This window comes from Chiloscyllium plagiosum, unplaced genomic scaffold (genome assembly GCF_037043375.1).
Source record: "Chiloscyllium plagiosum isolate Xiang-an unplaced genomic scaffold, Cpla_swu_hap1 HiC_scaffold_32, whole genome shotgun sequence".
NCBI lineage: Eukaryota > Metazoa > Chordata > Chondrichthyes > Orectolobiformes > Hemiscylliidae > Chiloscyllium > Chiloscyllium plagiosum.
Genome location: NW_028270170.1, coordinates 45,408,162 through 45,432,629, shown reverse-complemented (window position 1 = coordinate 45,432,629; position 24,468 = coordinate 45,408,162). Strand labels below are relative to the sequence as shown.

General features: G+C 50.8%; 1 protein-coding gene across 13 annotated transcripts in view; it reads left to right on the top strand.

The window, feature by feature from the left end:
- Positions 1–23,584, top strand: part of LOC122539643 (microtubule-associated protein tau) — a 97,723-nt gene extending 74,139 nt beyond the window's left edge. For 11 of the 13 annotated variants that reach the window (XM_087977963.1, XM_087977962.1, XM_087977965.1 and 8 more), the window contains 5 exons: positions 1,491–1,583; positions 4,731–4,812; positions 5,835–5,947; positions 13,163–15,263; positions 15,333–23,584. In XM_087977963.1, coding sequence (XP_087834089.1) covers positions 1,491–1,583; positions 4,731–4,812; positions 5,835–5,947; positions 13,163–13,378 — 504 coding nt within the window. In that variant the 3' untranslated portion in view covers positions 13,379–15,263; positions 15,333–23,584. Of the gene's footprint in view, positions 1–1,490; positions 1,584–4,730; positions 4,813–5,834; positions 5,948–12,477; positions 12,623–13,162; positions 15,264–15,332 lie in introns of those variants that run through there. The other 2 variants (XM_087977960.1, XM_087977966.1) reach the window with 2 other exon arrangements.
- Positions 23,585–24,468: the final 884 nt, after the last annotated feature.

Below are 24,468 nucleotides of genomic sequence, written 5' to 3'. Positions count from 1 at the left end.
ACATTTCCGCCACCTCCAAACAGACCCCACCACCAGGGATATATTTCCCTCCCCACCCCTCTCCGCCTTCCGCAAAGACCGTTCCCTCCGCGACTACCTGGTCAGGTCCACGCCCCCCTACGACCCACCCTCCCATCCTGGCACTTTCCCCTGCCACCGCAGGAACTGTAAAACCTGTGCCCACACCTCCTCCCTCACCTCCATCCAAGGCCCTAAAGGAGCCTTCCACATCCATCAAAGTTTTACCTGCACATCCACTAATATCATTTATTGTATCCGTTGCTCCCGATGCGGTCTCCTCTACATTGGGGAGACTGGGCGCCTCCTAGCAGAGCGCTTTAGGGAACATCTCCGAGACACCCGCACCAATCAACCAAATCGCCCCGTGGCTCAACATTTCAACTCCCCCTCCCACTCTGCCGAGGATATGGAGGTGCTGGGCCTCCTCCACCGCCACTCCCTCACCACCAGACGCATGGAAGAAGAACGCCTCATCTTCCGCCTCGGAACACTTTATCCCCAGGGCATCAATGTGGACTTCAACAGTTTCCTCATTTCCCCTTCCCCCACCTCATCCTAGTTTCTAACCTCCAGCAAAACTGTCCCCTTGACTTGTCCGGACTTGTCCGACCTGCCCAGCTCCTTTTCCACCTATCCACTCCACCCTCTCCTCCCTGACCTATCGCCTTCATCTCCTTCCCCACTGACCTATTGTACTCTATGCTACTCTATCCCCACCCCCACCCTCCTCTAGCTTATCTCTCCGAGCTTCAGGCTCTCTGCCTTTATTCCTGATGAAGGGCTTTTGCCCGAAACGTCGATTTTGCCTGTCCTCGGATGCTGCCTGAATTGCTGTGCTCTTCCAGCACCACTGATCCAGAATCTGGTTTCCAGCATCTGCAGTCATTGTTTTTACCTTACTGATTAAGGATGATCAGCCATGATCATATTGAATGGTGGTGCAGGCTCGAAGGGCAGAATGGCCTACTCCTGCACCTATTGTCTATTGTCTCATAGAGCATAAGAACCAGGAGCAGGAGTAGGTGGTCTGGCCTGTCCAGCCTGCTCCACTATTCAATAACATCAGGGCTGATCTTTTCATGGCCTCAGTTCTATTTACCTGCCTGCTCATCATAATCCTTAATTCCTTTACTGTTCAAAATCAAAATCTCTCAATCTTTGCCTTAAAAGCATCTTATTTACTGAAAACTGGCAAAAAAAACTCAAAGTGAGCTCAAAAACCATAAAATTACTCCCTTAAAAATTGATACTTTTCTTGTCTAACAGTATGAAAGATTTGAGTTGGGGTAGTTCGCGTAGGATTGAAATCGCTAGGAATGTGCTAAATGGAAGTTGATGACCTGAGCGTGGTGTGTGAGAAAAACACAGACCAGGCTTCCCAAATTGATTGTTCCACATCACAGAGATGCCTGGGAATGAATCTCTTGCTTGTGATGTTTGTGACCCTTTTTCTGAACAAATTGTTGCAGATACAAATTGTACACAAGAAGGAAGATTACAGCAGTGTGCAGTCTAAGTGTGGGTCCAAGGAAAAGATCAAACATGTTCCAGGAGGAGGCAATGTAAGTACGGAAATAAATAATGAGAGCCGTTTCAGTGTTGTAAACTAATTACAGTCACTTAGCATGCAGAGTACCCCCATGTCTCAGTGTGAGTCTCCCTCCCTCCCCCCCCCCCCCATGTCCCAGTGTGACACTCCTCCCCCTCCCAATGTCCCAGTGTGACACTCCCACCCCCCCCGTATCCCAGTGTGACATTCCCCCTCCCAGTGTGACACTCCCCCAACTCCCCATGTGACACTCCTCCCCCTCCCAATGTCCCAGTGTGACACTCCCACCCCCCCCCGTATCCCAGTGTGACACTCCCCCTCCCAGTGTCCCAGTGTGACACTCCCCCAACTCCCCATGTGACACTCCTCCCCCTCCCAGTGTCCCAGTGTGACACTCCTCCCCCTCCCAATGTCCCAGTGTGACACTCCTCCCCCTCCCAGTGTCCCAGTGTGACACTCCCCCTTTCCGTATCCCAGTGTGAAACTCCCACTACCCGTGTCCCAATGTGACACTTCCCCTCCCATGTTGCAGTGTTATACTCCCCCTCCCCGTGTCCCAGTGTGACACTCCCCCCGTGTCCCAGTGTGACTCTTCCCCTCCCCATGTCCCAATGTGACACTCCCCCCGTGTCCCAGTGTGACACTTCCCCCTATGTCCCAGTGTGACACTTCCCCTCCCCATGTCCCAGTGTGACACCCCCCCCCTGTGTCCCAGTGTGACGCTCCACCCCCCGTGTCCCAGTGTGACACTCCCCCCATGTCCCAGTGTGACACTCCCCCCATGTCCCAGTGTGACACTCCCCCCCCCCGTATCCCAGTGTGACACTTCCCCTCCCCATGTCCCAGTGTGACACTCCCCCCCCCCCGTGTCCCAGTGTGACACTCCCCCCATGTCCCAGTGTGACACTCCCCCCCCCGTATCCCAGTGTGACACTCCCCCCATGTCCCAGTGTGACACTCTCCCTCCCCCGTGTCCCAGTGTGACACTTCCCCTCCCCGTATCCCAGTGTGACACTTCCCCTCCCCGTGTCCCAGTGTGACACTCCCCCCCTGTGTCCCAGTGTGACACTCCCCCCATGTCCCAGTGTGACACTCCCCCCCCGTGTCCCAGTGTGACACTTCCCCTCCCCATATCCCAGTGTGACACTTCCCCTCCCCATGTCCCAGTGTGACACTCCCCCCCCGTGTCCCAGTGTGACACTCCCCCCCCGTGTCCCAGTGTGACACTTCCCCTCCCCATGTCCCAGTGTGACACCCCCCCGTGTCCCAGTGTGACACTCCCCCCCGTGTCCCAGTGTGACACTCCCCCCATGTCCCAGTGTGACACCCCCCCCGTGTCCCAGTGTGACACTCCCCCCCCTGTATCCCAGTGTGACACTCCCCCCCCGTGTCCCAGTGTGACACTCCCCCCATGTCCCAGTGTGACACTCCCCCCCCCCCGTGTCCCAGTGTGACACCCCCCCGTGTCCCAGTGTGACACTCCCCCCCCGTGTCCCAGTGTGACACTTCCCCCCCGTGTCCCAGTGTGACACTCCCCCCCCCCGTGTCCCAGTGTGACACTCCCCCATGTCCCAGTGTGACACTCCCCCCCCGTGTCCCAGTGTGACACTCCCCCATGTCCCAGTGTGACACTCCCCCCCCATGTCCCAGTGTGACACTCCCCCCCCGTGTCCCAGTGTGACACTCCCCCCATGTCCCAGTGTGACACTCCCCCCCATGTCCCAGTGTGACACTCCCCCCCCATGTCCCAGTGTGACATTCCCCCCCCGTGTCCCAGTGTGACACTCCCCCCATGTCCCAGTGTGACACTCCCCCCATGTCCCAGTGTGACACTCCCCCCCCCCCGTGTCCCAGTGTGACACTCCCCCCCGTGTCCCAGTGTGACACTCCCCCCCGTGTCCCAGTGTGACACTCCCCCCGTATCCCAGTGTGACACTTCCCCTCCCCATGTCCCAGTGTGACACTCCCCCCGCCCTAGTCCCAGTGTGACACTCCCCCCATGTCCCAGTGTGACACTCCCCCCCCGTGTCCCAGTGTGACACTCCCCCCATGTCCCAGTGTGACACCCCCACCGTGTCCCAGTGTGACACTCCCCCCGTATCCCAGTGTGACACTTCCCCTCCCCATGTCCCAGTGTGACACTCCCCCCGCCCTAGTCCCAGTGTGACACTCCCCCCATGTCCCAGTGTGACACTCCCCCCCCGTGTCCCAGTGTGACACTCCCCCCATGTCCCAGTGTGACACCCCCACCGTGTCCCAGTGTGACACTCCCCCCCTGTATCCCAGTGTGACACTCCCCCCCCCCGTGTCCCAGTGTGACACCCCCCCGTGTCCCAGTGTGACACTCCCCCCCCGTGTCCCAGTGTGACACTCCCCCCCCGTGTCCCAGTGTGACACTCCCCCCCCGTGTCCCAGTGTGACACTCCCCCATGTCCCAGTGTGACACTCCCCCCCCGTGTCCCAGTGTGACACTCCCCCATGTCCCAGTGTGACACTCCCCCCCCATGTCCCAGTGTGACACTCCCCCCCCCGTGTCCCAGTGTGACACTCCCCCCATGTCCCAGTGTGACACTCCCCCCCATGTCCCAGTGTGACACTCCCCCCCCATGTCCCAGTGTGACATTCCCCCCCCGTGTCCCAGTGTGACACTCCCCCCATGTCCCAGTGTGACACTCCCCCCATGTCCCAGTGTGACACTCCCCCCCCCCCCCCGTGTCCCAGTGTGACACTCCCCCCCCCGTGTCCCAGTGTGACACTCCCCCCCCCCGTGTCCCAGTGTGACACTCCCCCCCATGTCCCAGTGTGACACTCCCCCCGTATCCCAGTGTGACACTTCCCCTCCCCATGTCCCAGTGTGACACTCCCCCCGCCCTAGTCCCAGTGTGACACTCCCCCCATGTCCCAGTGTGACACTCCCCCCGCCCTAGTCCCAGTGTGACACTCCCCCCATGTCCCAGTGTGACACTCCCCCCATGTCCCAGTGAGACATTCCCTCCAGTCTCCCCCCCCCCCCCCCCCGCCATCGCCCCTGCCCCAGGATCCCAGTGTGACACTCCTGTTTCTCTTAGCTTGATGTTATGTTCACTGAGTCATTTTGAGGCATAAAGAAATTGAATGACATCTACTTGTCGGCTTTTCACTCTCTCTGAAATAAATTCAGGTGCAAATTTTGAACAAGAAGATCGATCTGAGTCACGTTTCATCGAAATGTGGTTCTAAGGACAACATCCATCACAGGCCAGGTAAATGTCTGTCACATTTTGGAGAGAGTAGGAATGCAGTTATGTTTTATAAGGATAGTAAATTCAGATCTAGAGAAACAGAGCACAGTCACATCTCACAGGAGTTTTTAACTTCTTCAACAGAGAATGGGACAGAGAAAGAGGTCATGGAGCGAGTGCAGTTAGACTTTAGAGAAAATTAAGGCAGTCATATTGAAGATAGAGAACTGTCACAACTTAGAAAAAGATAACATCATTACATCTCAGGGAGTGAGAGTGCAGTCACATCTGAGAGTAAGGGACAGGCATAGTCACTTCTCAGTGAAAGACATGTTAGAGAGAGGGAGAATGCAGTCACACCTTAAAGCTAAAAATCACACACCAGGTTATAGTCAGTGAGGGGGGAGGGGAATGTCAGTGATGGGGAGGGGAGTGTCAGTGAGGGGGGAGGGGAGTGTCAGTGAGGGGAGGGGAGTGTCAGTGAGGGGGGAGGGGAGGGTCAGTGAGGGGGAGGGGAGTGTCAGTGAGGCGAGGGGAGTGTCAGTGAGGAGGGAGGGGAGTGTCAGTGAGGGGGAGGGGAGTGTCAGTGAGGGGAGTGTCAGTGAGGGGTGAGTGGAGTGTCAGTGAGGAGGGAGGGGAGGGTCAGTGAGGGGGAGTGGAGGGTCAGTGAGGGGGAGGGGAGTGTCAGTGAGGGGAGTGTGGAGTGTCAGTGAGGAGGGAGGGGAGGGTCAGTGAGGGGGAGTGGAGGGTCAGAGAGGGGGGAGGGGAGTGTCAGTGAGGGGGGAGGGGAGTGTCAGTGAGGGGGTAGGGGAGTGTCAGTGAGAGGGGAGGGGAGTGTCAGTGAGGGGGGAGGGGAGTGTCAGTGAGGGGGAGGGGAGTGTCAGTGAGGGGGAGAGGTTACTGCTCACAGTTACTGACTGAGAATATGAAGTGAGTGCCTGAATCTGTGATGAGGCAGCGAGAAATGAACAAATGTTGAAACTGGATGAAGTAGTTGTCAAGTTAAAGCTGGCAGAGAGTAACTCCCTCAATGTTCCCTTTAGGTGGTGGAAATGTAGAGATCAAATCGCAGAAAGTTGACTTTAAGGACAAAGCTCAATCCAAAATTGGTTCAATGGACAACATCAGCCACACACCAGGCGGGGGATCGAAAAAGGTGAGAGGCTTGGCTACAGTGACGAGGTGGAAATTAAATACAGATGGAAAGAACTTCACGTAGACAGCTCTATTCAATACCCAGAACTGCAGAAAATGCCTTATAGTCAGTCAATGACATGGCAGTAAAGTGTTGTAATAGAACAAACAGCAATGCAGCATAAGATGTCCAATATTTTGGAAGTTGGTTGATGGTTAAGTGTTTACCCAGACAATGGGAAGCTATTCTCTGCCTTTCCTTGCTGTGAAATCACCCGATTGTCAACCTGAATTATAGGGAGTCATGAACCCTCAATCTGTTTTGCAGATACAAGTACTAGAGCAAGTACAGGGACTGGGGCAGATAGAGACATATACAGGATACAGAGGCAGATGCAGATAGGGGTAGGTGTCAGATTAGAAACCGGTGCAAGATGCAGAGACATACACAGGTATGGGGAAAGGTGTAGGATACAAAAAAAAAACATAGGGGCATGTATGTGCAAATCCAGGGACAGGTTTGAGAGAGGGGCAGATGTGGAGACAGGTGTCAGATATGGAGGAAATGTAGGTTAGAGAGACAGATGGCAGTTACAGAGGCATGTACAGATACAGAGATAACTGCAAATGCAGGGACAGGTGCAGAAACAGAGATAGGTGCAGAGCAGGGACAGGTACCGATGCAGGGACACAGCAACAGGTGTAGGATACGGCGACAGGTGCAGGAAACGGCGACAGGTGCAGGATATGGCGACAGGTGCAGGAAACGGCGACAGGTGCAGGAAACGGCGACAGGTGCAGGAAACGGCGACAGGTGCAGGATACGGCGACAAGTGCAGGATACGGCGACAAGTGCAGGAAAGGGCAACAGGTGCAGGATACGGCAACAGCTGTAGGAAACAGCAACAGGTGCAGGATACGGCGACAAGTGCAGGATACGGCAACAGGCGTAGGATACAGCGACAGGCGTAGGATACAGCGACAGGTGCAGGATACGGCGACAAGTGCAGGAAACGGCGACAGGTGCAGGATACGGCAACAGCTGTAGGAAACAGCAACAGGTGCAGGATATGGCGACAGGTGTAGGATACGGCGACAGGCGTAGGATACAGCGACAGGCGTAGGATACAGCGACAGGTGCAGGATACGGCGACAGGTGTAGGATATGGCAACAGGTGTAGGAAACGGCGACAGGTGCAGGATACGGCGACAGGTGCAGAATACGGCGACAGGTGTAGGATCTGTTCGCCGAGCTGGAAATTTTTGTTGCAAACATTTCGTCCCCTGTCTAGGTGACATCCTCACTGCTTGGGAGCCTCCTGTGAAGCGCTTCTGTGGTGTTTCCTCCGGCATTTATAGTGGCCTGTCCCTGCCACTTCCGGTTGTCAGTTTCAGCTGTCCGCTGTAGTGGTTGGTATATTGGGTCCAGGTCGATGTGTTTGTTGATGGAGTTTGTGGATGAGTGCCATGCTTCTAGGAATTCCCTGGCTGTTCTTTGTTTGGCTTGCCCTATAATGGTAGTGTTGTCCCAGTCGAATTCATGTTGCTTGTCGTCTGCGTATGTGGCTACTAAGGATAGCTGGTCGTGGCGTTTCGTGGCTAGTTGATGTTCATGGATGCAAAGAACAGCCAGGGAATTCCTAGAAGCATGGCACTCATCCACAAACTCCATCAACAAACACATCGACCTGGACCCAATATACCGGCCACTACAGCGGACAGCTGAAACTGACAACCGGAAACGGCAGGGACAGGCCACTATAAATGCCGGAGGAAACCCCACAGAAGCGCTTCACGGGAGGCTCCCAAGCACTGAGGATGTCACCTAGACAGGGGACGAAATGTTTGCAACAAAAATTTCTAGCTCGGCGAACAGAACCACAACATCGAGCACCCGAGCTACAAATCTTCACCCAAACTTTGAAGGTGTAGGATACGGCAACAGGTGCAGATACGGCGACAACTGTAGGAAACAGCAACAGGTGTAGGATACGGCGACAGGTGTAGGATACGGCGACAGGTGTAGGATACGGCAACAGCTGTAGGAAACAGCGACAGGTGCAGGATACGGCGACAGGTGCAGGATACGGCAACAGGTGCAGGATACGGCGACAACTGTAGGAAACAGCAACAGGTGTAGGAAACGGCAATAGGTGCAGGATACGGCGACAGGTGCAGGATACGGTGACAGGTGTAGGATACGGCGACAGGTGCAGGATACGGCAACAGCTGTAGGAAACAGCAACAGGTGCAGGATACGGCGACAGGTGCAGGATACGGCGACAGGTGTATGTTACAGCAGCAGGTGTAAGGACACAATGACCGGTGTAGGATACAGCAACAGATGCCGGTTTCAGTGACAAGTGTATGATGCAGCAACAATTGGCCACTCTAGATTTCCCATAGTGTTAGGTGAAGGGGTAAATGTAGGGGAATGTGTCTGGGTGGGTTGCTCTTCGGAGGGTCGGTGTGGACTTGTTGGGTCGAATGGCCAGTTTCCACACTGTAAGTAATCTAATCTAATCCAATCAAATCAAGTGCAGGATACAGCAACAGATGTAGGATACAGTGACAGGTGTAGCGTACAGTGACAGGTGCAGGATACATGGACAGGTGCAGGATACAGCGACAGGTGTGGGGTACAGTGACAGGTTCAGGTTAGAGCGACAGGTGTCAGATTCTGTGACAGGTGCAGGACACAGTGACACGTGTAGAATACAGCGACAGGTGTAGGCTACAGTGACAGGTATAGAATACAGTGACAGGTATAGGCTACAGCGACAGGTGTTAGAATACAGTTTCTGGATCAGTGGTGCTGGAAGAGCACAGTAATTCAGGCAGCATCCGACGAGCAGCAAAATCGACGTTTCGGGCAAAAGCCCTTCATCAGGAATAAACCCGAAACGTCAATTTTTGCTGCTCGTCGGATGCTCCCTGAATTGCTGTGCTCTTCCAGCACCACTCATCCAGAATCTGGTTTCCAGCATCTGCAGTCATTGTTTTTACCTCGTTAGAATACAGTGACAGATGTAGAATACAGTGACAGGTGTAGGGTACAGCGACAGGTGTAGAACACAGTGACAGGTGTAGGTACAGCGACAGGTGTTAGATTCTGTGATAGGTGTAGGATACAGCAACAGGTGTAGGATACAGTGACGGGTAGGATACGGTGACAGATGCAGGATACTGTCGCATGTGTAGGATACGGTGACAGATGTAGGATACAGTGACAGGTGTTAGGATACAATGATAGGTGTAGGATACAGAGAAAGATGTAGGATACAGCAACAGGTGTCGGATTCTGTGACAGGTGCGGGATACACTGACAGGTGTAGGATACAGCAACAGATGTAGGATACAGTGACAGGTGTAGGATACAGCAACAGGTGTAGGTTACAGTGACAGGTGTAAGATGTAGAGACAGGTGCAGGATTCAGTGACAGGTGCAGGATTCAGTGACAGGTGCAGGATACAGTGACAGGTGCAGGATACAGCGACAGGTACAGGATACAGCGACAGGTGCAGGATACAGTTGCAGGTGTAGGATATGGTGACAGGTGCAGGATACAGCAACAGGTGCGGGATACAGTGACAAGTGCAGGATACAGCAACAGGTGCAGGATTCAGTGGCAGGTGTAGGATATGGTGACAGGTGCAGGATACAGTGACAGGTGCAGGATACAGTGGCAGGTGTAGGATACGGTGACCGGTGTACGATACAGTGGCAGATGTAGGATACGATGACAGGTGCAGGATACAGCAACAGGTGCAGGATACAGTGACAGGTGCAGGATACAGCGACAGGTACAGGATACAGCGACAGGTGCAGGATACAGTTGCAGGTGTAGGATATGGTGACAGGTGCAGGATACAGCAACAGGTGCGGGATACAGTGACAAGTGCAGGATACAGCAACAGATGTAGGATACAGTGACAGGTGTAGGATACAGCAACAGGTGTAGGTTACAGTGACAGGTGTAAGATGTAGAGACAGGTGCAGGATTCAGTGACAGGTGCAGGATTCAGTGACAGGTGTACGATACAGTGGCAGATGTAGGATACGATGACAGGTGCAGGATACAGCAACAGGTGCAGGATACAGTGACAGGTGCAGGATACAGCGACAGGTACAGGATACAGCGACAGGTGCAGGATACAGTTGCAGGTGTAGGATATGGTGACAGGTGCAGGATACAGCAACAGGTGCGGGATACAGTGACAAGTGCAGGATACAGCAACAGGTGCAGGATACAGTGGCAGGTGTAGGATATGGTGACAGGTGCAGGATACAGCAACAGGTGCAGGATACAGTGGCAGGTGTAGGATACGGTGACCGGTGCAGGATACAGTGACAGGTGTAGGATATAGAGACAGGTGCAAGATACGGTGGCAGTGTAGTATATAGAGACAGGTATAGTATATAGAGACAGGTGTAGAATACAATGACAGGTGTAGGATATAGAGACAAGTGCAGGATATGGTAGAAGGTACAGGATACAGTTCAGGTGTAGGATTTAAACAGGTGTCAGACACAGCGAAAGATTCTGTGTACAAAGTCAGATGAATGTTGCACACCAGTGATAGGTGTAATACAGGTGTATGTGTAGGATACAGAGACAGCTGCAGATGTAATTGGACTATAACATGGTGTTGTGTGATTTTCTAACGATGTAAGGAAAGGTTGAGATAGAGGGACAAGTGGAACTACAGGAACAGATGCAGGATTGAGGGACGGGTGCACTATAAGAGATAAGTGCAGATACAGAGATCACTGCAGATACAGATACAGGTGCAGAATAACAGATATGCACAGATACAAGGACAGATACAGAATAAGATCTAAATGGAGGGACAGGTGGAGATAGAGAAACAGGACCGTGTTGTACGATACAAAGACTAGTGCAGGATAAGAAATCAATGCAGGCCAGAGACATGATTAGATTAGATTACATTACATTACAGTGTGGAAACAGGCCCTTCGGCCCAACAAGTCCACACCGACCCGCCGAAGCGCAACCCACCCATATCCCTACATTTACCCCTTACCTAACACTACGGGCAATTTAGCATGGCCAATTCACCTAACCTGCACATCTTTGGACATGATGCAGGGCCAGGTGCAAATCTAGATGTAGGTGCAGATACAGTGACAGGTATACAATACATGTATAGGTTGAGGAATTGTGCAAGATTCAAAACATTGTTTGGTTAAAGGAATTGCATTGTTGGGGATCTCCATATTGTTACTGAGTCTTGTTCTGCTGCACTTTTCCTTCTCTGTTTCATTCACTACATCATCTGCTTCTTCCATCTGTTTTCTTTACTCTGGCGTCGCTCTCAGTCTCTGCAGCAGAGGAGAGGTTCTGGGACTTCCTGGTAACTACCTGAAAATGGACACTGCAAAAAAACGTCAGCTTCAACTTCCAGTCACCCTCTGGGAAACAGCCGTCCCCTTGCTTTTATTCTCCTGCAAACGATAAAGTTCTGTGCATCTCAGAATCCCTACAGTGTGGAAGCAGGCCATTTGGCCCATCGAGTCCACATCGCCCATTCGAAGACCATCTGACCAGATTCCACCCCCACCATAATCCTGCATTTCCCCATGGCTAGCCTGCACATACCTGGACACTACGGAGCAATTTAGCATGGTCAATCCAACTAACCTGCCCATATTTTGGACTGTGGGAGGATACCCACACATACACAGGGAGAATGTGCAAACTCCACACACATTGTCACCCGAGACTGGAATCGAACCCAGGTCCCTGATGCTGTGAGCCACAGTGCCACCCTTTCTTGGAGACAGCCAATTGCAAGCTGCTCAGAAAGTGGCCTCTTGTCTCCACATAAAGACATCTTCATCACAGTGACAAGCAGCAACAACTCACCAGGGGAACTATCAATTCTTTCCAAGTTTTCCCTATCTCACACAAGCTCCTGAAAGCTGTAGTCAGAGGTTTGACCAAACAGTTAGGCTTTTACTCAAGACCATGCCAGGAACCAGGGGCAGTGACTCAAATGGTACAGTTGCCCAGGGAGAGTTCCCCTCCCCTCCCCTCCCCCAACTCTTTCCTTCTTTGCAGCAACAACGTTCTCTTTTTCCTGGTGAGGGGTTAAGACCCAACAGTGCTGCCTGCCAGGGATATTCCCTGATGCTGCAGCCATCTGAGACAGCACATTATCCATTCCAAGAAAACCGAGTAAATTCTAGAAGTAGATGAATGAGTGACCCTGCATCAGGCCCAGACTTCTTTGCCTGAGACATTAACTGTCTGTTTCCACATCAGACCGTGTCTGTGAGCCAGGGGAGCTGTTTGTGAGATGCCTGGACAGCTGCAATCAGATATGATTCAGTTGTCGACATCTCTTCCCATTGGAAAAGGGCAGTTTTGTGAAGATTAACTGCATTCCCAGGAAACCTCAAAACCCTCACCCCAGAGCTTCCCTCCTTTTTTGCTTGTACTTTAGAGTCTAAATGAGCAAGTTAACTTTTTTAAAAAACTGAGTTTAAGGATGATGATGTATTGTGTGCCACCCTGATTTCATTTATAGAAAGAGAACAGGAAGGAAGAAGCAGTGAATGAAACAGTTGAGAACTGTGTCAGTGATACACCTGCACAAGTGCCTGTTTCAGGTGTGACTGATTCCTGTGAGTTACACACAACCCCGAACCGGGAAACACAGGCAGACAAGACGTGTGAGTGAAACCATCGCAGCCTCTCATCTAGAAGTGTCTCTGTTACTTTATCACAAAGTTGTTCTAAGAGCAGGATTAAGTTTTGGGAGTGTTCTGTCAGTTATCCACAGCCAGCAGTATTCCGAGTGCAATTTGGTCAGCTTTGATTCCATATCTGGGCAGTATCCACAGGGAAGATTAGATCCGGGCCACGTGCTGAAGAGAAGTAGTCACATTAAAGTTATACACAGAGAGTCCAAACACACAACGGTCTCCAGAAACTACACACGGAGCCGCATGGAGACCCCTGGATAATAGAGAGAGAGAATCTGAGAATCAAACATAGGAGAATAGCTCCTGCAGCCTGGGAGGGTGTGGAATCTGAGGGTGTTGTGTCAGGGTTGTCGGGTTGTCAGGCTTTTGTTGGTTTTGGGGAGGGGCAGGGTCTGGGCTGGGCTGTATGTGCTCGTTATTTCTCAGGGTGATTGTTTCTCATCTGCGTACAGAATGGTTTCTCCTACCTGATGCATGACACTGACACAATTGTCCTCCTCTCTCCAGATTGAATCTCACAAGCTGACTTTCCGTGAAACAGCCAAATCTCGCACAGATCACGGTGCAGAAATCATCTACAAGTCCCCCACCATCTCCAACGAGGGCTCCCCACGCCGTCTCAGTAATGTCTCCTCCACCAGCAGCATCAACATGGTGGAGTCGCCACAGCTTGCTACTCTCGCTGACCAGGTCTCAGCCTCTCTGGCTAAACAGGGTTTGTGACTGTTACTTGAAAGGCTCCCCTTCCTCCACAGCAGTTTGCAGGTGTCTAACATGAACTGGTGTTGGACCATCCTGAGCCCTCTCTATCTTGCTCCTTCCACTGTCCTCTGAAACATTCAGTCCAGCTGTGTCAAAATTATCTGGCCATTTACAGACAGTGGTGCTTTGTTGTATTTTGTATGCCCTTGCACGCACAGTGTGTTAAACTCCTGATCTGCGATCCTTTAGGCTTTGTGAGAAGACTAGCACTCGAGATGTGGTTTGTCCCTTTATTTAAAGTTTTGGGGGTCCAAGCAAGAAGCAAGTGGAGAAGTGCAAAAATAAATTTAATATATGAATAGAATTTTGTTTCTTCTTTCAAGTGGCTAAAGTTCGGAGGGGTGGAGTTTGTGCTGCAGTTGCGTGAATTATTGGTTAAACCACATCTAAATAACCCCTCAGTTCTGAACACTGTATCACAGGAAGGAGATAGTGTCCTCTGAGAGAGTGCATTGGCTCCTCCACCAAATTGCTATCGAGGTTAAAATGGCTGCGTAAAGTGAGATTCTGTTACATGGATGAGGATTCATCCATGAATGTAGAAGCTAAGGTGGTGTTTAACTGATGTTTAAGTTGACTATAGGAGTTGCGAGAGAAAGTACTTGTTCTGGTGGGAACTGGGGAATGAAGGGGCTCAAAGTGGTCAGGAATGGAAACAGGGAACTCTCTTCCACCAAAAGCTTTTGAAATTGGCGTCAACAGATAATTTCAAATTCTGAGATTGTTAGACATGGTTTTGTCAAGGCAGAGTGTCAAGGGTGATGTAACCAAGATGGGTAAATGAAGTTAGGGTATAGCTCAGCATTGAGCAGCTTAGATGGTGGAGTCACTAGAAGGCTGTCTGTCTCTTGGTATTCCCTGTTGTGTTCTTTCTGGTAATGATTGCACTTGGTCTTATCCGATGGGGGACACAATGCTGGGCAGTTTCCCCCCTGGGTTGTGAGCATTGTGGCCAAGAGCCCAACTTCCTTCCGAATGGCTGAATGGAGCATACTTTCATGTAAAACTTCTCAAGATCAATAACTGGAGAGGTTTGCTCAAAGTGAGTTGTTTTTTTTTCTGAACGGCATTTAGTATTTTCCATTTTCTGTATTTTGTGTGGGGAAGAGCTTCCTGAAATCACCCCTGGACAGCATGACTCGAATTTAATATTTTGCCCATTGTTCCTACCAGAGAAATCTGTTTGTTGTCCTGCCTGTCAAGTCTTTAGATTATATTAAATGCTCTGTTACGTGGCCTTCAATTTTCTCTGCTCAAAGGACTACAAGACTGGTGAATGCAGTCTGTCCTCATACGTTTTCCACATTCAGCCCAGGCCTAATTCTGGCGACACTGATCAATTTAAGCAGCATGTGGGGAATGACAGACTGTTCACTGGAGAACCTCACATCTCTTACTGATCAAATTCAGTACAGTGCTACAGGGACACAGCAGCCAGACAGGCCCAGACACCCCTCCGCATCCTGTCCAGACAGGCCCAGACACCCCCACCCAGTCCAGGCAGGCCCAGACACCCCCACCCCCACCCTGTCCAGACAGGCCCAGACATCCCCCACAACCTTGTCCAGACAGATCCAGACACCCTCTCCTCCACCCTGTCCAGACAGGATCAGATACCCCACCCTCACCCTGTCCAGACAGCCCAAGACACCCCCACCCCAACCCTGTCCAGACAGGCTCAGATACCCCCTCCCCCAACCTGTCCAGATAGGCCCAGACAACCTCTCCCCCTACCCTATCCAGACAGGCCCAGACACCCCCACCCCCACCCTGTCCAGACAGGCCCAGGACACCCCCACCGTGTCCAGACAGGCCCAGACACCCCATCCCCACCCTGTCCAGACAGGCACAGATACCCCACCCACACCCTGTACAGACAGGTTCAGATACACCCCACTCCACCCTGTCCAGACAGGCACAGATACCCCCTTCCCCCCACCCTGTCCAGGCAGGCTCGGATACCCCCACCCCTACCCTGTCCAGACAGGCCCAGACATCCCCTCCCCACCCTGTCCAGACAGGCTCAGATTTCCCCACCCACACCCTGTACAGACAGGTTCAGATACACCCCACTCCACCCTGTCCAGACAGGCTCAGACACCCCCACCCCCACCCTGTCCAGACAGGCTCAGATGCCTCCACCCCTGCCCTGTCCAGATAGGCCCAGACACCCCACCCCCACCCTGTCCAGAAAGGCACAGATATACCCTCCCCCCAACCTGTCCAGACAGGCTCAGACACCCCACCCCCACCCTGTCCAGACAATCTCAGATACCTCCACCCCTACCCTGTCCAGACAGGCCCAGACACCCCACCCCCACCCTGTCCAGACAGGCTCAGACACCCCACCCCCACCCTGTCCAGACAGGCTCAGACACCCCACCCCCACCCTGTCCAGACAATCTCAGATACCTCCACCCCCACCCTGTCCAGACCGGCTCAGTCACCCCCACACCCACCCTGTCCAGACAGGCACAGATATCCCCTCCCCCCCCCACCCTGTCCAGACAGGCTCAGATACCCCCTCCCCACCCTGTCCAGACAGGCTCAGATATCCCCTCCCCCCCACCCTGTCTAGACAGGCTCAGATATCCCCTCCCCCCCACCCTGTCCAGACAGGATCCGATATCCCCTCCCCCTCACCCTGTCCAGGCAGGCTCAGATATCCCCTCCCCCCCCACCCTGTCCAGACAGGCTCAGATACCCCGTCCCGTATTGTCCAGACAGGCTCAGACTCCAACTCCCCCTTCCCTCCAGACCACTCAACACCCCCTTCCACACTCTCCAGGCAGGGCCAGACACCCCTTCCTCCGACTCTCCAGACCAGCCCAGGAACCCCTTCCCCCAACAGTTTATCTGGCACCCACTGAGCACTGTCCTGTTCACTATGATTGATGTTATCTGGTGTGTGCTTCTCAGCCTGTGTTTCAGACACAGTCTGAATCGATACTGCTTGAGTTGAGGCTGTGTTACAATCCATGAGGTTGGTGCTGGAGTGTAATGCACTTTGTATCTCATTGAGTTTCACTGGTCAAAGGGTCAGCGGTCAAACAAGTGTGGGTCTGAACACAGGATGTGTTAACTCCTCATTTACTTAAAATTAAATGCCCTCACCACAATTTGGGTCAGGGAAGGGAGTGAGCACAACATTGCTGTCCACAAAACAATCAGAGCATCACTGATAGCCTGGTCGAGATTCATCTCAACCTGAGGCTTCTCAGAGTGAAAAGGTACAAAATATCCCGGAGTGATTTAATTTAAACTTTACAAAATCCTCATTAACATCTCCTTAATCCTGGCTAAATTAACCCATTCAACCCAAGATGGGTGCAACCACCAGAACTCATTGATTAAACAGAATGTCTGGCTAGGGCCATTTCAGAGGCCAGTCAAGAGTAAATAATATTGCTGTGGGTCTGGAGTCACATGTAGGTCAGACCAGGTAAGGACAGGCAGATTCCCCTCCCTAAAGGATATGAATGAGCCACTTAAGGTTTTTTTGACAATCAATGATAGTTTCATGGTTGCCATTGCTGAGACTAGCTCTGTATACCACCTTTTATTCATTATTAAATTGAAATTTCGCCCACTGCCATCATGAGATTTGAATCCATTCCCCATAGAGATTTGTTATCAGTACATCACTGCCTACTCAACATTGATGTCAGAATATCGAAAGGTTCAGTGAAAGTTATGGGCTGCTTGAATTTCTCGTAGTGATTTCATTACAATACCTAAACTCCTTAATTAGATTCCAGTCTGTACCCCGCCTAAAACCTCTTATTAATATTCTAGTGTGTAACTGATATCAGGGTGGTATCACCTACCACCACCCTGTTCCCTCAATATGACTCATATTGTGCATATACTAGTCTTTCATTTATTGTGTTACAGAAGATTTTTTTATAACTGAATGATATTCTCTCCAGCAAGTCCTTTATTGTAAGGGTATACCCTGAGCAGGTTCAGGTTGTACTATCTATTTCAGGAGGGCAGTTTAAGAATATGCTTTTTTGCTGTTGTAACCTTGGTTCAGATTAAACATCGCTTTAACCTGGCTGTGAACTTCACTCTCCAGTGACCTCTCTACAGTGACCCTCACTCTCCAAAAACCTCTCTCCAGTGACTCCTCTCTCTGCAGTGACCTCTCTCTCTACAGTGACTCCTCTCTCTGCAGCGACCTCTCTCTCTGCAGTGACCTCTTTCTCTCCAGTGACTCTCCTCTCTGCAGTGACCTCTTTCTGCAGTGACCTCTCTCTCTCCAGTGACTCTTCTCTCTGCAGTGACCTCTCTCTGCAGTGACCTCTCTCTCTCTCTACAGTGACTCCTCTCTCTGCAGTGACCTCTCTCTCTCTCTACAGTGACTCCTCTCTCTGCAGTGACCTCTCTCTGCAGTGACCTCTCTCTCTCTCCAGTGACTCCTCTCTCTGCAGTGACCTCTCTCTGCAGTGACCTCTCTCTCCATAGTGACTCCTCTCTGCAGTGAAGACTCTCTCTACAGTGACTCCTCACTTCCCAGTTATCTTTCTCACCAATAAATTCCCTGTCAAGAGATCACACTCTCCAGGGTTATCTCTCTCCAGTGACCTCACTCCGTAGTGATTTTTCTATCAAGTGAGTTCTCTCTTCAGTGATTGTTTGCTGAGACACAGAGTTTAAGAGCAGGAAGGTGATGCTGGAACTGTATACAACATTGGTCAAGCCACAGCTGGAATATGATGTTCCATTCTGGAATCCATGTTATAGAAAGAATGTGATAGCACTGGAGTGAGGGGCAAAGGAGCTGCCTGGGCTGGAGAGTTTCAGTGATGAAGAGACATTGTATAGACTGGGGTTATTTTCCATAGAGTAGAGGAGATTGTGAGGAGACATGATTGAGTTGGATAATATTATGAGAGATAGAGCGAGTGTAGAAGGGACGGAGGGATCATTGACCAGGGGTAAGGGGCAGGAGGTTTCGAGGGGACATGAGGAAACCTTCTTTTAAACGAGTGGATGGTGAGAAGCTGGAACTCATGGCCTGTAAAGGTGGCAGAAGCAGAAGTCCTCATAACGTTGAAGCAGTATTTACATGTGCATTTGCAATTAATTCCAAGGCATACTCTGCCATGGGCCAAGTACTGGCAATGAGATTAAAGTAGTTAGGTGATTATTAGTGACCAGCACAGACTGAATAGGCTGAAGGGCCTTTTTCTGTGCAGTCAACCATGATAACCAAGGCCTTTCTCTCCAATGATCCCCCTCTCCAATGATCCCCCTCTCCAATGATCCCCCTCTCCAATGATCTCTCTCTCTCCAATGATCCTCTCTCCAGTGATCCCTCTCTCCAGTGATCCCTCTCTCCAATGATCCTCTCTCCAGTGATCCCTCTCTCCAGTGATCACTCTCTCCAATGATCCTCTCTCCAGTGATCCCTCTCTCCAATGATCCTCTCTCCAATGATCCTCTCTCCAGTGATCCCTCTCTCCAGTGATCCCTCTCTCCAATGATCCCCCTCTCCAATGATCCCTCTCTCCAATGATCCTCTCTCCAGTGATCCCTCTCTCCAGTGATCCCTCTCTCCAATGATCCTCTCTCCAGTGATCCCTCTCTCCAATGATCCTCTCTCCAGTGATCCCTCTCTCCAATGATCCCCCTCTCCAGTGATCTCTCTCTCCAATGATCCTCTCTCCAATGATCCCTCTCTCCAATAATCTCTCTCTCCAATGACCCCCCTCTCCAATGATCCCTCTCTCCAATGATCCCCCTCTCCAATGATCCCTCTCTCCAATGATCCCCCTCTCCAATGATCCCCCTCTCCAGTGATCCCTCTCTCCAATGATCCCCCTCTCCAGTGATCCCTCTCTCCAATGATCCCTCTCTCCAATGATCCCCCTCTCCAGTGATCTCTCTCTCCAATGATCTCTCTCTCCAATGATCCCCCTCTCCAGTGATCCCCCTCTCCAATGATCCCCCTCTCCAATGGTCCCCCTCTCCAATGATCACTCTCTCCAATGATCTCTCTCTCCAATGATCCCCCTCTCCAATGATCTCTCTCCAATGATCCCCCTCTCCAATGATCTCTCTCTCCAGTGATCCCTCTCTCCAGTGATCCCTCTCTCCAGTGATCCCCCTCTCCAGTGATCCCCCTCTCCAGTGATCCCTCTCTCCAATGATCCTCTCTCAAGTGATCCCTCTCTCCAGTGATCCCCCTCTCCAGTGATCCCCCTCTCCAGTGATCCCCCTCTCCAGTGAGTTCTCTCTCCAGTGATCCCTCTCTCCAATGATCCCCCTCTCCAATGATCCCTCTCTCCAATGATCTCTCTCTCCAATGATCCTCTCTCCAGTGATCCCTCTCTCCAGTGATCCCTCTCTCCAATGATCCTCTCTCCAGTGATCCCTCTCTCCAGTGATCCCCCTCTCCAGTGATCCCCCTCTCCAATGATCCCCCTCTCCAATGATCCCCCTCTCCAATGATCCCCCTCTCCAATGATCTCTCTCTCTCCAATGATCCTCTCTCCAGTGATCCCTCTCTCCAGTGATCCCTCTCTCCAATGATCCTCTCTCCAGTGATCCCTCTCTCCAGTGATCACTCTCTCCAATGATCCTCTCTCCAGTGATCCCTCTCTCCAATGATCCTCTCTCCAATGATCCTCTCTCCAGTGATCCCTCTCTCCAGTGATCCCTCTCTCCAATGATCCCCCTCTCCAATGATCCCTCTCTCCAATGATCCTCTCTCCAGTGATCCCTCTCTCCAGTGATCCCTCTCTCCAATGATCCTCTCTCCAGTGATCCCTCTCTCCAATGATCCTCTCTCCAGTGATCCCTCTCTCCAATGATCCCCCTCTCCAGTGATCTCTCTCTCCAATGATCCTCTCTCCAATGATCCCTCTCTCCAATAATCTCTCTCTCCAATGACCCCCCTCTCCAATGATCCCTCTCTCCAATGATCCCCCTCTCCAATGATCCCTCTCTCCAATGATCCCCCTCTCCAATGATCCCCCTCTCCAGTGATCCCTCTCTCCAATGATCCCCCTCTCCAGTGATCCCTCTCTCCAATGATCCCTCTCTCCAATGATCCCCCTCTCCAGTGATCTCTCTCTCCAATGATCTCTCTCTCCAATGATCCCCCTCTCCAGTGATCCCCCTCTCCAATGATCCCCCTCTCCAATGGTCCCCCTCTCCAATGATCACTCTCTCCAATGATCTCTCTCTCCAATGATCCCCCTCTCCAATGATCTCTCTCCAATGATCCCCCTCTCCAATGATCTCTCTCTCCAGTGATCCCTCTCTCCAGTGATCCCTCTCTCCAGTGATCCCCCTCTCCAGTGATCCCCCTCTCCAGTGATCCCTCTCTCCAATGATCCTCTCTCAAGTGATCCCTCTCTCCAGTGATCCCCCTCTCCAGTGATCCCCCTCTCCAGTGATCCCCCTCTCCAGTGAGTTCTCTCTCCAGTGATCCCTCTCTCCAATGATCCCCCTCTCCAATGATCCCTCTCTCCAATGATCTCTCTCTCCAATGATCCTCTCTCCAGTGATCCCTCTCTCCAGTGATCCCTCTCTCCAATGATCCTCTCTCCAGTGATCCCTCTCTCCAGTGATCCCCCTCTCCAGTGATCCCCCTCTCCAATGATCCCTCTCTCCAGTGATCCCTCTCTCTAGTGATCCCTCTCTCCAGTGATCCCTCTCTCCAATGATCCTCTCTCCAGTGATCCCTCTCTCCAGTGATCCCTCTCTCCAATGATCCCTCTCTCCAGTGATCCCTCTCTCCAGTGATCCCTCTCTCCAGTGATCCCTCTCTCCAGTGATCCCCCTCTCCAGTGAGTTCTCTCTCCAGTGATCCCTCTCTCCAATGATCCCTCTCTCCAGTGATCCCCCTCTCCAGTGATCCCCCTCTCCAATGATCCCTCTCTCCAGTGATCCCTCTCTCCAATGATCCCTCTCTCCAGTGATCCCTCTCTCCAGTGATCCCTCTCTCCAGTGATCCCTCTCCAGTGATCCCCCTCTCCAGTGAGTTCTCTCTCTAGTGAGCTGTTCCTCTCTAGTGAGCTGTTCCTCTCTAGTCAACTCACCCTCTCCAGTGCTTTCTCTCTCATGCCTAGGCTCTCTTTCTCTCTCTCTCTCACTTTCTCTCTCACTCTTTTCTGTGCACTCTCTCTCTCTCTCTCTCTAGTGATCTTTCTCTTGTGATCTCTTTCTCCAATGATCTAAATCCCATTGATGACGATAGAATCTATTTTCAGGATGTTTTTGATAGCTGTGAATGAGGCCTTCAATGATCAATACACTTGAGTGCAGACTAACTGGTGGTCAGTTCCCTTTACAGTGTGTTGGATTACTGCTGACAGTGAATGGCCAGGAGAGAGCAGCTTGTGTTTTTACAGTAGCACAAATGGACCTCTATCTGAACAGCTCCTGGTACCTCAGTCACTGATCCCAGGAAAGGGCTTTGAGAGGACCTGTCATTAACTGAGGATGAAGTCTGAGGAAGTGACCAATTAGAACAGAACAGACTGTGGAGCCATTAGACAGACAAGAGATGTGGCCTAGATGGTAACGGGTTGATCAATAGATTGACAGCACAGCTAGACAGTCAGACCAACTGATCCCAAGTGCACATCAGTCAGCTTCCATTGTCATGACCACTTCACACTATTTCTCTCTCCCCTCCATTCCCTTCTCCCAAAGGTATATATCAAGCTTACCCTTCAGTGAGTTCCTGTTAATTAATTCAACTACTGCATGTAAAGCCAGCTGCACCCCCTACCCCTTCCTCATTGCTGGTGTCAGGCAATGGGCTATGATGCTGACCCACTGTAACTGTGTTTCAGGGTCTTGGTTGTCACTGCTGGAAGCTATTACTGTGCTCATGTTCAATACAATGACTGTATTTGATTGTCTTAATATTTGTGAAAAAGCTTTTTCCATGTAGTTTCCAAATTCGGAAATGTGGTGAATATATTGTAATTAGCTGGTAGTGAATGAGCAGAAATAGCCGTGCAATGAGGCAGACTGAGAATTGTAGAAACCTGCACACAGCAGGGACTTTGCTGGACCCCTTGCTTTAGAAAGATCAACCCTTGCTCATGGTCAGTAGTCAACTGCATCCATACCACCTCTGATCAAACAATTAAATAAACTCCTTTAAATCTGAAATTGCTAATCTCCTGGAGCCATTGACAGGAGCTCGTGATTGGCTGGAGTTAACTGAACACTTTGTGATTGAGATCTTCCCATCAAGTGAGATGAGAAGCAGAAAAATGCTGTTTCTGGAATCTGAATGAAGCTGGGATCACTGAGCAGATACTCATTATTGTCACTCCTGGTTTGGCCATTCAGCAGAGTTGTGATAGAAACACTAAATGGAGTTTCCTCTTCATTCTGATGAAATTACACCAGGAAGGCAAGAGTAGCTGTGAGGAATTTATGGCCAATCTTGTCTCCAATTTGATCACTAATTCTATGACTTGCAGAATTACACCAATTTACGTATTTTGAGTTAATTGCTGCAACTGACGAATGAATTGATTCATTTTAAGCAAGCAGTGATTAGTCAGTAAGTCATGAGCTGCTCTTGTCTCAGTGTCTGGGAGGTATCTGCTTCAGTGAAGGAGCTCCTTGTTCAGCTTTGAGCTACCCTGTTAACACCAGCCTGGCTCTTCCTGCTGCAGGAAACATGGGACAGGATGATTGAGCAGGACAGATCATTTTGCACCAAGGATCTCCAGAACCTAGTGAGAGTCAGACTGAGAGCAGGATAAAGGCGTCCAAAGTGACTTCCTGTGCTCGCTGTCAACATTGAGTCTTGTAGCAATTTTCAGGCTCTACGTTGCTCTAAAAGGGCTGAGGACATGGGAGTGGCAGGGTTTGGAAGAGGTCATTAAACCATCTAAACTGATCTCTTTGAACAGACCTTCTTTCTCATCCTACTGTAGATTTTTTTCTGGGCTCAGGCAGGTTAGTGCCGATGAAGGTATGTTTAGTGGCAACTGCACGTTGTTTCTTAAAGCTTGCTCTTTGAGGTGTGAGACACGGTATTTTAATCCCGATGGTAACATCTTTGCTAATGTTCAGTGGCTTCGCTTCGTGTCTGTGATATTCATTGCTGTAACTGTTTTAATCACTGGTTTACATTGATAATCGTTGCTGTAAAAGTAAAAGTTTGGAAATAAAGTCTGTGTAACAATTTCTGCGGCTTCCTGTCTTATTAACTTCCTCTTTGTGAATGAACCCAATCAAGACTTTTGAGTGAACTTCAGTTTTAGGAGACTGCTCCAGTAAGCATTGGAGAGATACCAAAGAGAGATGAGGCGCTCATCAACAGATAAGCTGAGGCAGAGTGACAGTAGACAGCCAGAGGTTTGGAGTCAGAAGTAGGTATTCTTGATTGAGCTGTTGTACGGTCACATTCTAACTCACACAAAGTCCCATGCACCCAACATTCTGGATTTGTTGGCCTCCATTGATTCCTGGTCCAGCAAAGCTTTGACATTAAAATTTTCTTCCTTGTTTTCAAATTCTTCTCAATCTCTGTAACCTTCTTTAGCTTCACATCCCCCAAGGCTCCTGTGCTGCAACAGTTCTAGACTCTTGAGTATGAGAACATAGAACGTTACAGCGCAGTATAGATCCTTCGGCCCTCGATGTTGTGCTGACCTGTGAAATTAATCTGATGCTCATCTAACCTACCCCATTCCATTATTATCCATATGTATGTCCAATGCCCATTTAAATGCCCTACTGTTGCAGGCAGGCCATTCCATGCCCCGACTACTCTCTGAGTAAAGAAACTGCCCCTGATATCTGTCCGAAATCTATCACCCCTCAATTTAAAGCTATGTCCCCTTGTGTTAGCCTTCACCATCCGAGGGAAAAAGGCTCTCACTGTCCACCCTATCTAACCCTCTGATTATCTCGATGTTAATCACTCCACTATGAGTGGCCATGCCTACATTACCTGGGATCGTGAGCTCTTGCATTCCCTCCCTACATCTCTCTTTGCCTCACTCTCTTTAAGATGCTATTTCAAAATGACTTCATTGAGCAAACCTTTGATACTAAGACCTCATGTT